General features: G+C 39.0%; 1 protein-coding gene across 1 annotated transcript; it reads right to left on the reverse strand.

Moving 5' to 3' along the window:
* Positions 1 to 1149: 1149 nt before the first annotated feature.
* LOC125656395 (neuronal acetylcholine receptor subunit beta-4-like) lies at positions 1150 to 15642 on the reverse strand. Its single transcript, XM_048887000.2, has 6 exons — positions 15630 to 15642; positions 13830 to 13993; positions 12130 to 12174; positions 5089 to 5207; positions 2333 to 2868; positions 1150 to 2231 (listed from the first exon to the last, which is right to left on the reverse strand). Exons 1-6 carry the CDS (start codon positions 15640 to 15642, stop codon positions 1849 to 1851), a joined length of 1260 nt encoding a protein of 419 aa, XP_048742957.2. The 3' UTR covers positions 1150 to 1848.
* Positions 15643 to 16679: the final 1037 nt, after the last annotated feature.

Below are 16679 nucleotides of genomic sequence, written 5' to 3' on the forward strand. Positions count from 1 at the left end.
AGGGCTCACGGCGGGTGTGACCGGTCGACAGGGGATGCTTACTCCTCCTAGGCACCTGATCCCACATCTGGTGTGTCCAGGGGTCCGTGTTTGCCCAACTGTCTATTTTGTATTGCTTATAGGGGTTATGGGATTGATCACTGTTTGTTATCTTCACCTTTCATAATTAAAGATAATTATGTTCAATTATTTGAGTTTATGTTAATTTGGCTTTGATGTTCAATAATCTGAAATCAAGATCACCGGATGTATTTTCTATAATATCATACATATTAGATATTAAATAGAGGTATCGCATTGCAAAAACTCAAAAAGAACTAAAGATATGATCTGGGATTTTCAACAACTTTGACCTTTGACTTATCACAGGGCTTTATTTAGGTAATACGGATATACGATCATGATACAGGATTTCATTGCAAGGCCCAAGGACTTTTAAAGACGACATCCGGATCTAAGTGTTACAGAGAGACGGACGTACAGACAGTTTCAATTAAATATCTTCCGCTTTTCGCTAGAAGTGGAGGACAAAAGTGAAAAAGAAAATATAACATTTATTTTTCTTAATCGAAAATAGACACTTTTGTACATGCAAATATATTCAATTCACGGTATTAATTGATTGAAAACCTGATTGACTCAGGGAAAACTACTAGATAGCCAACTTTTCAGGGAGAATGCTACTCTACAACACCGGGTAATTGATAATACAAATTCAGCCACTTTTTGGAAAGGCGGGAATTTAAGGATTTTTATCCAAAGTAAGGGATTTCATCGCCATGTAAATTTTCAAAAGGTTAGGTGCAGTTGCACCACTGTCTCCTATGAATACCTTGTAAATGCGCGCATTCTACACATGGTGTTTATTTTTATATAAATAATCTGGAGTCTGTTGATTTTTGTAACAAACATGGTAATGGAGAAAAGTATGGTTTTCCCAAAGTTAAATCAGAATAGAAGCTTTATTACATAATATTGATGGCATATGCCGGGCATTGTTTCCGAGTGAAATTAATTAAAAATTCATTTCAAGAGAACTACCGATGCCATGCGAATAAGACGCACATGAAAATTATTAAAACAAAACTCCAATGCAAATGTTATGTAAATTTATTCCATTGGTCTATGTTCATACGATATGTACATTATTATTATTATTAGAAAAAGAAGGAAGACATTGACATTTGTTATTTCCTAAAAGTTTGGACTGACCCAATTCACGAGAAAAAGTGTTAGACTGGAAATGACATTAATGAAAAAATCAGATGGTCATTTTTGTGATATCATACATGTACCTTCAGTAGTGAAGTCGTCTTTAGTCTCGTAAACTTATTCATGATACATTCCCATGACGCTTGAAAGCTCTCAAGAAGCAAATGTGAAAACATTGTTACCGAAAGAGACACAAACTCGATTACTACCACAATACACCGTCAGACGTTTATTTGTCTTTCTATGCAATAGAGAATGTAAACACGCTAGAGTGCTTTGTAAATCTCTAATGTCAAACTCTCCACATTAAATCACTTTCAATAAATGTGACGTAGTCCTGCACTTTTACATTCCCATAATTCAAAGACGAAAAGACCGATCACGACCGAGTTCTACATTGTATATATAACCTGCCACTTTCCTTCATTCAGGTACACATATGGTGTAGTTTATTTGTATCACCCTGATGAATTCTCAATATCACACAACTGTAAATCTAGACGACTTAGAATACAATGAAGTAGATCTAATGCAAAAGAAATAGTTTTCCTTCCAATTCCAATTATAGGGATCGACATTATAGAAATTGTTAAAAAGATGTTGGGTATGCTTTCCATTATCTAAGTACATGTACATTTAATATGTGAGAAGTTTTAGAGACGTTAAAGCAGTAAAAACCAATGTGGAAAAAGTTATTACTATCATGAATGTAACGAAAAAGAATTGATCAAGCAAACGGGATAGTCTAATCCACGTCATATCCTCTTCCTCACACATGTAGTTGTCCTTCAGCATCGTGTCTGGTTTGTCAAGGCAATCGTTTGGAGTGGGTGCCACTTTTACTGGTTGTGTTGATGCATCATTCTTTTTTCTACATAAAACTTTTTCCAATTTGAATCCAAACGCTTGAAGTTTAGGAGACATTGGCTCTTCCTCGGGAGAATGGTGGACGTTGATGACAACAATGACGAATAAAACGGACAACGTCGACAGGACCAGTGTTGTCGCTAAGTAAATAGCTAAAACAGCAAAATATTACAATATAAAAGTACAATATAGAAACATGAGTAATCAAAATGGAGGGAATTTTTAATGGATGGTTTTCTTTTTGTGTACTTACACAGAAAGCATATGGATACAGATGTGCTTGGAATGTTTTCTGATATCATGGATAAGTAGACAGCATAGGCCAGAAGAACTGTCAGAGAATATCCCATCTTCTCTCCAGACTCCACGTTAAGTTTAAAAGCCATTGGAATAAGGAAAGCCATCAGCACAACCGGAAACATAGTATTCATAATGTGAAATAACGGTCGTCTGCGCATGCTTATGCGGAAAAGCACTTTCGAATGAGAGGCTCCTCCAAGAACTTTATCAGTAGGTTTGATACCCTGGACAGTTAAAAGCTCCCACTCTCCATTTTCGGCGTAAAAGGCTAAAGTGACAGGGGTTGGATCGAAGATAAGATTAATGTCCAATGCAGTGTAGCCAGCCGTGGTCAATTTGACTTCACATGTCTGCTGATCTAGAGGATAATACATAATTTCAGATTCACAGCTGACTATGTAAATAGCGGAAGTACTCCATCGTATCTCTCCTCTTTGGTCCATTCTCATGGGGGTGTTAGGATCTGTGATCACAGAGAGATCCACCACTCTGTAAAATACCATCACTAAGTATTTATAATGACTGCTCAATTGGATTTTCATTATTGGATACTGTACTAGTATGATAATTACTTTGACTTACTGAAAATGTATTATGTAAGACTAAATGTGAGGGTAACGGGATGTTTCGCACCAAAAGACGTTTCGTACTGAGACGATTCGCACTAGGACAGTTCGTCCCTATTAGCGGTGCGAAACGTCCCATGCATTTTCCAATTACTTTGGTTATTACCTATATAACTACATATCTAAGAAGTTTTGTTTGATTACATTTGATGTTAACATATATAGACAGGCCTGATGCTAGTCCATGTACGCCGAATTTCCTCAATCAAATTAGATCTTGATTTTAATTAGTACTTGAGTGTGATTGGAGTTTCCTTTTGATATAAAGCCTTCATATTTAATGATATACAAGTCTGGTTGGACAGGGCGGCTTAAACATTTTATATATGATTTATAGTCACATGTTCAAGTAATACAGAAACGGGATGGGATCCATCGTCAAAGCGTAGAGAAAATCATCGACTTATTCAACTCCACAAGATATACCATAACATGACTCCCAATTACCTAAACAATATAATTCAGTCTCTGAGAAATCAAGGTCACAACTACAACACAAGAGCAACTAATTCACTGCAAGAAATCAACTCTAGAACCAAGTTCTTTTTTCACTGCTTGGTATTTTGCTTTTTTCCATTTTTTTTTGGTATTGTTTCTATAAACGTGTTTTGTTTTGTTGTAATTTTTCCTTATATCATACATGGTCAAAATATGATCAATTGTCATACTACATGTACCGAAGTACCCATACATTTCTTCCACATAACGTCTAATTTTTGTCTCGATTGCAGCCTATTTCCCTTTTTTGTTGTTTGCAAACATAAAAAGCTTGACAATGGGTAATTTTATCGAACAACATCGCGCTACAATCGGCTCTTTTTACATGTATGTTTCATGCAGATGTTTATCTAAATCCGCTACATTTCGCATCAATCTCAGAACTTTATACTTAAAACTTAAATCACTTGTCAGCCTCATAGTACACGGCGTAATATGTATTAGGGATAATGCAGTCCTAATTAATTTTTATCTACAATTTTTCACATTTATTTTACTGGTCTCAGGTGATATCGAGGTCAATCCTCGACCAACTGTAGACAACGTCCTTGACATATTACACTCAAATATTAGAAGTATCAGAAACAAAATAGCTCATCTTAATACAATAGTACATGACTTTGACATTTTGTGTTTCACTGAAACTCATCTAGATAACAATTTACTGAATGACAGGGTTACAATAGATGGTTTCAAAACTATTTTTCGTAAAGACAGAAATTGTTTCGGGGGTGGCGTTATGATTTACATATCTGATATCCTTCATGTCCGCAGATATACTGAATTTGAGCCCGCCGGTATAGAATGTATATGGCTTGAAGTCAAATTAATACCTGCAATTACCTTCTTTGTTGTATTTATCCCCCCCACACACACACACACACACTGACAATACATTTTGGATGAACTTCCTGTGGTCTATAGACAAAGCCGGATAATTTCCGACAAAATAATCATAGTTGGCGACTTAAACGTCGATTTTTTCAATATTCCACACAAACATCCGATCTGCGACATATTGTAACGTATTTACCTAATAAATGATCAGAAAATTAATGAGTGCGCTTAGGAAACGTCCCGTATTCAATGTGAGGTCGTGATAACGCATGCAGAATCTGTGTTTACAAGTCTTGATTGGCTGTCTTGTCCGATATGTTTTTTTGACAATCTCTGACGACGCTTCGACATACATTTATATTGTGAATTTCCCGTAATTTACGAATTTTCTACTAAGATTTTGAATTTTCAGTAACTTGCGAGTTTTCCACTAATTATGTGAATCTTCAATAACTTACCAATTTCCACAACGATTGTGGATTTTCATGAACTTACGAGTTTTCCACGTAGATTGTGGATTTCCATTAACTTAAAATTTTATGAGTTTTCCACGTAGATCGTTGATTTCCAGTATATGACTAATGAATTTTCCACTAAGATTGTAGATTTTTAGTAACTTACGAGTTCTCCACTAAGATCACGGATTTTCGGTAACTTACGGGTTTTCCACTAAGATTATGAAATCTATATATGGATTTCTAGTAACTTACGGGTTTTCCACTAATATTGTGGATTTCCATTAACTTACGAATTTTCCACGTAGATTGTAGGTTTCCAGACATTTTTCTCGGTGTCATACATGTATAAGATGCTGGTGTAGTCCTGTGATCTGCCGGACAGCCAAGCCAAACGGTCATCAATCCAGCTCTGTAATATATAGGTACATACTCCACATAAAACACTAATATATCAGTACATACTCCACATAATACCCGCATATATAAGTACATACTACACATAAAACACTAATATATCAGTACATATTCCACATAATACATGTACACTTATTTTATAAATAAGTACATACATACTCCACATAAAACACATTTCAAAATATCTTTCCGTAGACAAATAGACCCTGTGTCATTTATATGTCAGAACAATTATTGGTATTTTTTTTTTTTTATTATTATTATTTTTATATATATATATATATATATATATATATATATATATATATTTTAGAATAGTCATAAATCTTGAGGGGAATCAACAGTATATGAATAAATGGAGATCTTTCCATTTCTCAGCACACAAACACACACATCCACCCACCCACATATTGACAACGGATGATATTATTATTAATATTGATTAATATTGATGTCGTTTGAGGGTTTGTATTCAACGCGAATACCTGCATCAATATACGAAATATCGCATGACAGTGATTGATCAAATCCCAACAGACGCTTTGTTGGTTATATAACATTCAGTATAATAAAACAAATATTGCATGTAGTTGAGGTGGACAATGGTTTTCTCGGGGTGAAAATTTTCAACGTTACCCTTAATTACATGCACAATTCATATAACAGTGAAATTGCCTATTACAATAACGAGGTACTTACCCATATCAGCAGGGCCGGTGTTGTAGAGTGAGCCTTCCCACATAATGAGACTTCCCCCCGGAAGCCTGGCTCTAGAGTGAGCCTTCCCTCGGAAGCCTGGCTCTAGAGTGAGCCTCCCCCTGGTGGAATGCTCACTCTAGAGCAGGAGAACCCCCGGGGAAGTCTCACTCTAGAGCCAGACTTCCCCGTGGGAAGACCTACTCTGTCACTAGTTGTAGAGTCAGACTTCCCCCCATAGCAGGACTTCCCCCTCCATTTATTCCTGGTAAACTACTATCACTTTATAGAGATTGTTTAGATACCAGGACCTTTTTCAGCAGGGCATTAAATGATTTTGCTGAAGCCGTTCATCAAACTCAAGAGAAGAAAACGGTGAATAAAACACATTGGAATTGATAAGCCATTTTGTTTGACCCATAGACCTTGAACTTTGACCCACACAATATCTATGCCGTATTTAGTTTTAAAAGTTTGAAAAATGAAATGAGGAAATTTCGAATTTATGTTTCTTCTCATCTGCGTACAAATATCGGTTATGCTTTTAAACGTGTACAACTTCAGGTAGAGAGGTAGGTAAGTTGGTAGGTAGGGTACTTTTGAAATAAGACAATAATAGCTCAATAAGTTCTTTGTACCAACCACATCTTTTACATCAGTAAAGTATTTGAATGTTTCATTCTGCAAAACTAAGTCATTCAAGGTCTTAATGTCTCTGTCAACCCAATTTGTATTAAAATTCCATTATTTAACATCAACAAAGTTTCTTATATCTAAATTCAAATAATCTGTAACAGAAAGAGAGCTTTCTTTAACTCTTGATAGAGCTTTAAACACATCTTTCCAAAACACATTGTCAATATGATTTACAAATTCAGGAAAAATGAAATCCACATTTCTAAGATTTAAAATACTTGCAACATATGTTGCCATATACCCTCATTATCAGCATGGTACCTTTTGACCCATTTCAGCTTAATATAAGATATATAAGATGCCAAATGTACCATATTTAGTCCTTCTTCATCATAATTACCACAATTGTATATCTTTTCAACTTTTCTACCTTACATCCCCAAATAAATTAAAAAAAATATTTTATTCAACCCTTCCAGTACTTGTTTAGGTGGGTCAGGCAATGCTGAAAATAAGTGTATGAGTTTTGGGAGTGCTAAAGTTTTGATAATTGTGATTTTACCTATTGGAGTTAAATCCCGTTTAGTCCACAAATCTAGCAATTTTCAATGGCATTGATTTTAGATTGAGAATTACATAAAGTCATGTCTTCCAGATGTTTTGTAAATACTATTTCGAGGAGCTCAAAATTGCTATTTCCCCATTTTATTTTCAGATCATTACACAAAGTTTCCGCGGAACCTGATTTGCTCCCCAACCAAATTGCTTGTGATTTTGAAATATTTAAACGTAGTCCAGAAATCATTCTAAACATATCAATAACTCTCATAGATTCTCTATGTGATTTTTCGCTGCCATCTAACGTTAAAAAAGAGTCATCCGCATACTGGCCTAATTTATTTTATTTTCCAGTCACAGTTACACCCTTACTATTTCGATTTTCTTTAAGTGCCAACAATTCTACTGTAATAATAAAGATATATGGTGCCAATGGATCTCCTTGTCTACAGACTCGTTCAAGACTGAAGAATTTATATAAGTTTCCATTGTTAATTATACAACTGGTAATAGAGGTGTATAGAGTAAGAAACCATTTTACAATATATTCCCCAAAATTGAAGGACGTGAGTGCCTTTACAATAAAATCCCATCCCAATGAATCAAACGCTTTTTCAAAATCTAATAATAATAACAATCCTGGCTGATTTTCCTTTTTAGATAGTCAATCAAATCATACAAAAAACGAGTGCTTTCACCAATAAACCGTCCCTTTATAAAACCCTTCTGAGAGTCACCTATGATACTTGTTAGTACTTTCTTTAAACGATTTGCTATGACACTAAAACCAATTTTACAATCAACATTAATAATGATATTGGTCGCCAATTTTTTGTATAGCGTCTATCTTTTTCTTCTTTGGGAATGCAAGTTATTACACCTTGGGATTGAAATTAAAAGACGAATTGCTGATTTTAAAAACAATTCAAAATGCATCATGAATTGTTGAGTCCAAATCAGTGTATTGTACAGAAAATGAACTCTAGTTCTTATGTTAAATTTTATATCAAGTTTTGAAGGAAAAGGAGTTCATAGCCCCACAACTCAAAAGAGAGAAGTGGGAAACTTATCTCAGTGAAACTATTTCAGAAAAAGTTTGGAATTTCATTATATGAATGCATCTTTATGCACAAAAGAAACAAAATTAATTTATTTTCAATACCGTATTCTTATGTGTTATATACACTGTAGCTACAAACTCTTTCCTTCGCAAACTTAAACTTGTAGATAATGACTTGTGTTCATTTTGCAAAAGTGAAAGAGAAACAGACACTCATATTTTTTATCACTGGGTGTATGTATCTGCCTTCTGGAGAGATTTTGTGAAATGGTACAATGCATTTGTCAAAGGTTATAAAATCACAAAAAGAAGTGTGTTACTAGGCAATATTGATGGAAGTTGTTTGGAAAATTTTCTTCTTTTGTTAGCAAAAAAGCACATTTAAATACTATAGAAATTTAGAAAAATACTGTCAAAATGTATTTCATAGCAAATCCAAAATACTTGGTAAATGGGCATTGTATGATAATATAATGGACAAGTAGTTTGTTGAAAATCATAATACATTTATATGAAAAATAAAACAATTACCTTTATCTTTGAATGTGTATGTGTATATATGTATGTTTATGTGTGTATATATATTTATGTGTGTATGTATATATTATACATGTATATATCATATATACAATTCACTGTTATTGTTGATACAGAAGGTGCACAGAGTAATTACAAGTGTGAATGAGCGAGTGTAGATTACAGTTTGAATGTTTGTATGTATACATGTGTTGAAAATACAAAAATAAAACGTTTTTTTTAAAAGTAGGTAGGTACATGTAGGTAGGTAGATAGGTATAGGTAGGTAGGTAGGTAGGTAGGTAGGTAGAGAGGTAAGTAATTCCCTGCCGATAAACTAAAATTTATTTCATAGTTTGCATAGGAGGGGATGAAAGCGGGGGTATCCCTCTAGAGCAAGACTTCAAGAGGGTGTTATGGCTCTAGAGTGAGTCTTCCCCCTGGGGGTAAGGTTTATTCTATAGCACGTCTGCTGGGGGGAGGCTCACTCTAGAGCGAGGCTTCCACAGGGGGAAGACTCACTCTAGAGCAAGGCTTCCGCGGGGGGAAGGCTGGCTCTGGGGGGAAGTCTTGCTCTAGAGTGAACCTTCCCCCCTGGGGGAAGGCTCACTCTAAAGCCAGACTTCCGGGGGGGGGGGGGGTCTCACTATGGGGGGGGGAAGTCTGGCTCTATAACACTGGCACTTACAAAGTCTGGTACTTACCAATGTCAGCAAGGCCGACCCTGACAAAGTCTGGTACTTACCAATGTCAGCAAGGCCGACCCTGACAAAGTCTGGTACTTACCAATGTCAGCAAGGCCGACCCTGACAAAGTCTGGTACTTACCAATGTCAGCAGGGCCGACACTGACAAAGTCTGGTACTTACCAATGTCAGCAAGGCCGACCCTGACAAAGTCTGGTACTTACCAATGTCAGCAGGGCTGACCCTGACAAAGTCTGGTACTTACCAATGTCAGCAGGGCCGACACTGACAAAGTCTGGTACTTACCAATGTCAGCAGGGCTGACCCTGACAAAGTCTGGTACTTACCAATGTCAGAAGGACTGACCCTGACAAAGTCTGGTACTTACCAATGTCAGCAGGGCCGACACTGACAAAGTCTGGTACTTACCAATGTCAGCAAGGCCGACCCTGACAAAGTCTGGTACTTACCAATGTCAGCAGGGCCGACACTGACAAAGTCTGGTACTTACCAATGTCAGCAAGGCCGACCCTGACAAAGTCTGGTACTTACCAATGTCAGCAGGGCTGACCCTGACAAAGTCTGGTACTTACCAATGTCAGCAGGGCCGACACTGACAAAGTCTGGTACTTACCAATGTCAGCAGGGCTGACCCTGACAAAGTCTGGTACTTACCAATGTCAGAAGGGCTGACCCTGACAAAGTCTGGTACTTACCAATGTCAGCAGGGCCGACACTGACAAAGTCTGGTACTTACCAATGTCAGCAAGGCCGACCCTGACAAAGTCTGGTACTTACCAATGTCAGCAGGGCCGACACTGACAAAGTCTGGTACTTACCAATGTCAGCAAGGCCGACCCTGACAAAGTCTGGTACTTACCAATGTCAGCAGGGCCGACACTGACAAAGTCTGGTACTTACCAATGTCAGCAAGGCCGACCCTGACAAAGTCTGGTACTTACCAATGTCAGCAGGGCTGACCCTGACAAAGTCTGGTACTTACCAATGTCAGCAGGGCCGACACTGACAAAGTCTGGTACTTACCAATGTCAGCAGGGCTGACCCTGACAAAGTCTGGTACTTACCAATGTCAGAAGGGCTGACCCTGACAAAGTCTGGTACTTACCAATGTCAGCAGGGCCGACACTGACAAAGTCTGGTACTTACCAATGTCAGCAAGGCCGACCCTGACAAAGTCTGGTACTTACCAATGTCAGCAGGGCCGACACTGACAAAGTCTGGTACTTACCAATGTCAGCAAGGCCGACCCTGACAAAGTCTGGTACTTACCAATGTCAGCAGGGCTGACCCTGACAAAGTCTGGTACTTACCAATGTCAGCAGGGCCGACACTGACAAAGTCTGGTACTTACCAATGTCAGCAGGGCTGACCCTGACAAAGTCTGGTACTTACCAATGTCAGAAGGGCTGACCCTGACAAAGTCTGGTACTTACCAATGTCAGCAGGGCCGACACTGACAAAGTCTGGTACTTACCAATGTCAGCAGGGCCGACACTGACAAAGTCTGGTGCTTACCAATGTTAGCAGGGCCGACACTGACAAAGTCTGGTACTTACCAATGTCAGCAGGGCCGACACTGACAAAGTCTGGTACTTACTAATGTCAGCAGGGCCGACACTGACAAAGTCTGGTACTTACCAATGTCAGCAGGGCTGACCCTGACAAAGTCTGGTACTTACCAATGTCAGCAGGGCCGACCCTGACATAGTCTGGTACTTACCAATGTCAGCAGGGCCGACACTGACAAAGTCTGGTACTTACCAATGTCAGCAGGGCCGACACTGACAAAGTCTGGTACTTACCAATGTCAGCAAGGCCAACACTGACAAAGTCTGGTACTTACCAATGTCAGCAGGGCCGACACTGACAAAGTCTGGTACTTACCAATGTCAGCAGGGCCGACACTGACAAAGTCTGGTACTTACCAATGTCAGCAGGGCTGACCCTGACAAAATCTGGTACTTACCAATGTCAGCAGGGCCGACACTGACAAAGTCTGGTACTTACCACTGTCAGCAGGGCCGACACTGACAAAGTCTGGTAGTTACCAATGTCAGCAGGGCTGACCCTGACAAAGTCTGGTACTTACCAATGTCAGCAGGGCCGACCCTGACAAAGTCTGGTACTTACCAATGTCATCAGGGCCGACACTGACAAAGTCTGGTACTTACCAATGTCAGCAGGGCTGACCCTGACAAAGTCTGGTACTTACCAATGTCAGCAGGGCTGACCCTGACAAAGTCTGGTACTTACCAATGTCAGCAGGGCTGACCCTGACAAAGTCTGGTACTTACCAATGTCAGCAGGGCCGACACTGACAAAGTCTGGTACTTACCAATGTCAGCAGGGCTGACCCTGACAAAGTCTGGTACTTACCAATGTCAGCAGGGCTGACCCTGACAAAGTCTGGTACTTACCAATGTCAGCAGGGCCGACACTGACAAAGTCTGGTACTTACCAATGTCAGCAGGGCCGACACTGACAAAGTCTGGTACTTACCAATGTCAGCAGGGCCGACACTGACAAAGTCTGGTACTTACCAATGTCAGCAGGGCTGACCCTGACAAAGTCTGGTACTTACCAATGTCAGCAGGGCCGACACTGACATAGTCTGGTACTTACCAATGTCAGCAGGGCCGACACTGACATAGTCTGGTACTTACCAATGTCAGCAGGGCCGACACTGACAAAGTCTGGTACTTACCAATGTCAGCAGGGCTGACCCTGACAAAGTCTGGTACTTACCAATGTCAGCAGGGCCGACACTGACAAAGTTTGGTACTTAATGCTCTGTAGAAACGAAAGAAAAGAATCAATGATATACTGTACATAGTCTTCTGCTCACACTTGTCATGATAATTAATAGTAGTCTTTTAATTACACTTGTCATGATAATTAATAGTAGTCTTTTAATTACACGTGTCATGATAATTAATAGTAGTCTTTTAATTACACTTGTCATGATAATTAATAGTAGTCTTTTAATTACACTTATCATGATAATTAAGAATAGTCTTTGAATTACACGTGTCATGATAATTAATAGTAGTCATTTAATTACACGTGTCATGATAATTAATAGTAGTCTTTTAATTACACGTGTCATGATAATTAATAGTAGTCATTTAATTACACGTGTCATGATAATTAATAGTAGTCATTTAATTACACGTGTCATGATAATTAATAGTAGTCATTTAATTACACGTGTCATGATAATTAATAGTAGTCTTTTAATTACACGTGTCATGATAATTAATAGTAGTCATTTAATTACACGTGTCATGATAATTAATAGTAGTCATTTAATTACACGTGTCATGATAATTAATAGTAGTCATTTAATTACACGTGTCATGATAATTAATAGTAGTCTTTTAATTACAGGTGTCATGATAATTAACAATAGTCTTTTAATTACACTAATCAGGAGTACATTTATCATGATAATTAATAATAGTCTTCTGATCACAATAATCATGATAATTGATAATAATCGTCTCATCACAATAATCATGATAATTGATAATAGTCGTCTCATCACAATAATCATGATAATTGATAACAGTCTTCTGATCACACTAATTATATTAATAGTGCCTTATTAGAGTCAATTAATAGTAGACTTCTGATGACAATTGCCATGATAATTAAGGGTAAGAAGTTCAACTAAGTTTTAATTTCTAGCTACTTAATTTCCATCGTTCACTAATGATCAAGTGTAGATGTACAGACTACAGTTGGTTCTTTTGATAGTACCTTGTCGCAGATATAAAATCAGTTTTGTGTTGAGAGGATGAATTTCTCTCGGAAGAAGGAAGGTGTTAAATAAATAAGATCAATGTTTTCAGTGGAGAGTTGGTTTGTATGATAACAACACTATAATTCTGATCCAACATTTGCTTTAATTCGATTGATGGAAGTTTTGGTTCTAGTCCACACTCAGCATGCATTAAACACCTGTAACTCTGACATCTATCTTGTGTGTTCGTTATTCTTTGGGGGTGTACCTTGCTCTATATATGCGTTATGTGAATTTTTGCTTACATACACAGGCACGTAGCAACATTTGTGTGTGTGTGGGGGGGGGGGGGGGGGGGGGCTGGACAATATCACTTGTCTAAAATTCACCAGATGTTATTTTCACAGAACCTCAAAATCCTAAACCGATGGGATAGCGGGCATCTTACTTTGCCTCAAGGCTCAAAGTATTTTTGTACAGGATTTCATTTCTTAAAACTTGCTTGAATCTGGGAAGTAAACGTAGTCAAAAATGGGGACCGGGACGCCCCCCCCCCCCCCTCCCCACTGAGTATACATGCCTACATACATGCATATACATGTCAGCTATATTTCCTCATAAACAGTGTATCATCATTTTTTTTTCGAAATACTAGGTCTTCCCAGGTTTGTCTATGTACATGTGTTTGTGCTTGAAAACTTACCAGATCGTTGACGGTGAGAAGAGTGAGATCAACTTTCACATTAACAATCTTTGCGGGTCTTTGGAGGGCAGAGTAATTTGTGAATATCTCTTCTCTAAGCTGGCTCTCCAGAGCTATAGAATACACCGGCTGACCCTGGACTAAAGTCACAGTCACACAGTAAGCTGTTGGAAAATAATGGAAAAAGATAGGGAAATACGGGTTGAAATGGGCACTCTTGGAAAACCAATTTAATTCTGGAATCGAGTCTTTGCGCAGTCCTGGGTCCTGCTTTACACAGAACTTGCGACCAAGACTAAAATATTAGAATAGTTCGAAAACTCATCAACTTAATTAATTTTTTAAAGTTATACCTATATAAATTGCATAACTATATTTTTCTTATTAACATCAAAATCGCAATCTAAATATTCAACGTAAGGAAAAACATGAATTGCAAAATAATATTTTGGCCTTAGTAGTAAGTTCTTTAGTAAAAAATGGCCTTAAGCTCTATGGCTTACGACAGCACCATTAAATTGTACTTTATCATTGAAAGATGACCCCTCTCTCTCTCTGTCTCCTACTTACCACACACTGTGAGTAATATCATGCGATATGGATTGCTATATTCCATGATTCGACACTCCTGCTGGTGATCTACAATCCGGGGCTGTGTCCTTGTCCTTTATATTAATGTTGCGGTATTTTCCCGTCAGTACTAACGTTATAGTTAATCTTTGATTTAAAATGCAATGCCGATTAACTGTTTATTAAAAAGGTCTCTTCTAGACAAACTGATTATTAAACACGATTAAGTAGGATTAGAGTAATGATCCGAAATTGTTTTTATCAAAATATAAGTGTACAATCTTTCAATGTGCCAACGACTGAGGGCAACCGCACCGAGCTCTTCCCAGTTTAGCTGCAGAACTGTAGCTTTCTGAGAAAATACTGGGACAGATCTCTATAGTTCTGCAGCTATTCTCAGCACCGAAAGGAAAGTACTCTAGTCCAGGGGCGGATCCCGAAAAATTTCGAAGGGGTGTGTGTTGCGACCGAAATCTGTACCTTTTTCGTTCAAACAGGGTGATGAAGACTCCAAAATGGCAAACATGATCTTTTTAGTTAAAACGTTCAACTGGGGGATGTGGTTGGGTGTTCAACCCTGTACCCCCTTTAGCTATCCACCACTGTAGCCTATTGACACATTTACTGACATAAAGCAAAAAATTCAAAAAAACGTAGTGTCTGGGAATCTTCCCCAGAACACCTGAATTGCCTAAGAGCGACTTCCGGCAGAACGAGATTTCCCGCGGTTATGGAATGATTGATTTATTGTATCTTGCTTAACGTCTCGATCGATAATTTTTTACTCATATGAAGACGTCTCCAAGACCGGTGAAGGGCTTCTCTAGACCTATACTCGGCTTACAGCCATTGAGCAGTGAGAGTTTTTTAGCCCGCCACACCTACTGTGACACGGGACATCCGTTTTTAAGGTCATCTCCGAGGACCCGTGACATTCACACTTGATGCCGAGGGTTTGGCGATGGAACAGTCATTGCCTGTTTTAACGACTTAGGTCTGTCGCGGCCGGGATTCGAACCCCGGACCTTCCGCATGCGGGACGAACGCTCTAACCTCTCGGGCATTGCGGTGGTGTAACGGAATGAGCTAGACGAACAGCGGGACCTACCCGAATTTGAAGACCGACAGCAGGTAGAGCAATTGCGTCCACAGGACCCATGTTTATGTGAATATACTGTAATGAATACCACAGATACATTATTAGCGTCCAACTCGAGGCCACAGACTTACCTTGGTGGGTCATTGCATATTTTTGCTTTCCCACACCACGTTATTTGGTCGCCATATTGGCGTGTAGTGTCAGTTCTGAGATTGTTTCTACATACGAATAAATTTCGATTTTCGTGATTGAAAGGGATATTTTTTGGAATTACTGAATCAATTTAGATATTCCTTGATTACATTTTTTGTACATTATTCATATGTGATATTAATATGTCTATAGATGAGGCATTGTCGGGGTTGGGCTTGTGCCTCACTTGGACACACTTGTGGTCCTGTGGAATGTCCCGTGTACTCCCTGGTATCCTCAAGAGGTGGCGAACCCTTTTTCATTCCGTCCTTGCCTTCCTGTTTGAGGGAGGGTAAGTTCAGGGTTGCCTCAGGCTGGGGAGTGCGGCTTACTGGCTCCACGTTTGGTTCTAGGGAGGGTAATATTTAATATTGGGATATTCGTCGCAGGTGTGACTCCCCGGAGAATGTAATGGAATCAGATTTACCCAAGAAATGTTCTGGACATGGCACTCCAAGGTTTAAGGATTGGGATAGGCGAGAGAAGGATTTCTTGTCCTCCGTGGAGTGTTAGTTATTCCTAATGTTCCAGTGAGGCCTACTCCAGTCAAGGGGAGGGTGGTTATGTACTCAGGTCCGGGAGTCTATCGTAATATCATACCCTCTCCCCGTATTCATACACCCCAGTGTCAAGGAGGTCGACCTCACCCCCTCGTTCATGCCTTAGGCCAGTTTAGTTTGCCACAGGGTCCCTATTTTCACACATCTACTTACCTCATTTTCAAGACCCTTTGGCTTGTGGAATGCCCCACACACCAAATATACGATACCTCCCATGTCTGGTGCTTATGCTAGCATACGTTTGCCCCACTCCATCACGAGGAGTCCTCCCTATCAACAGCAGGGTATCTCTCTCTACCCTGACACCATGGTTTCTGAGTTGGGGTTAGGGGTAGAGTATCCCACATTCGAGCCGAGTTAGGTGAACCAGAACGGCACACACCATTCCCTGGGCATAACATCCAGGAGCTAGCTTTAATGTTTCGCACC

This window comes from Ostrea edulis, chromosome 7, assembly GCF_947568905.1.
Source record: "Ostrea edulis chromosome 7, xbOstEdul1.1, whole genome shotgun sequence".
NCBI lineage: Eukaryota > Metazoa > Mollusca > Bivalvia > Ostreida > Ostreidae > Ostrea > Ostrea edulis.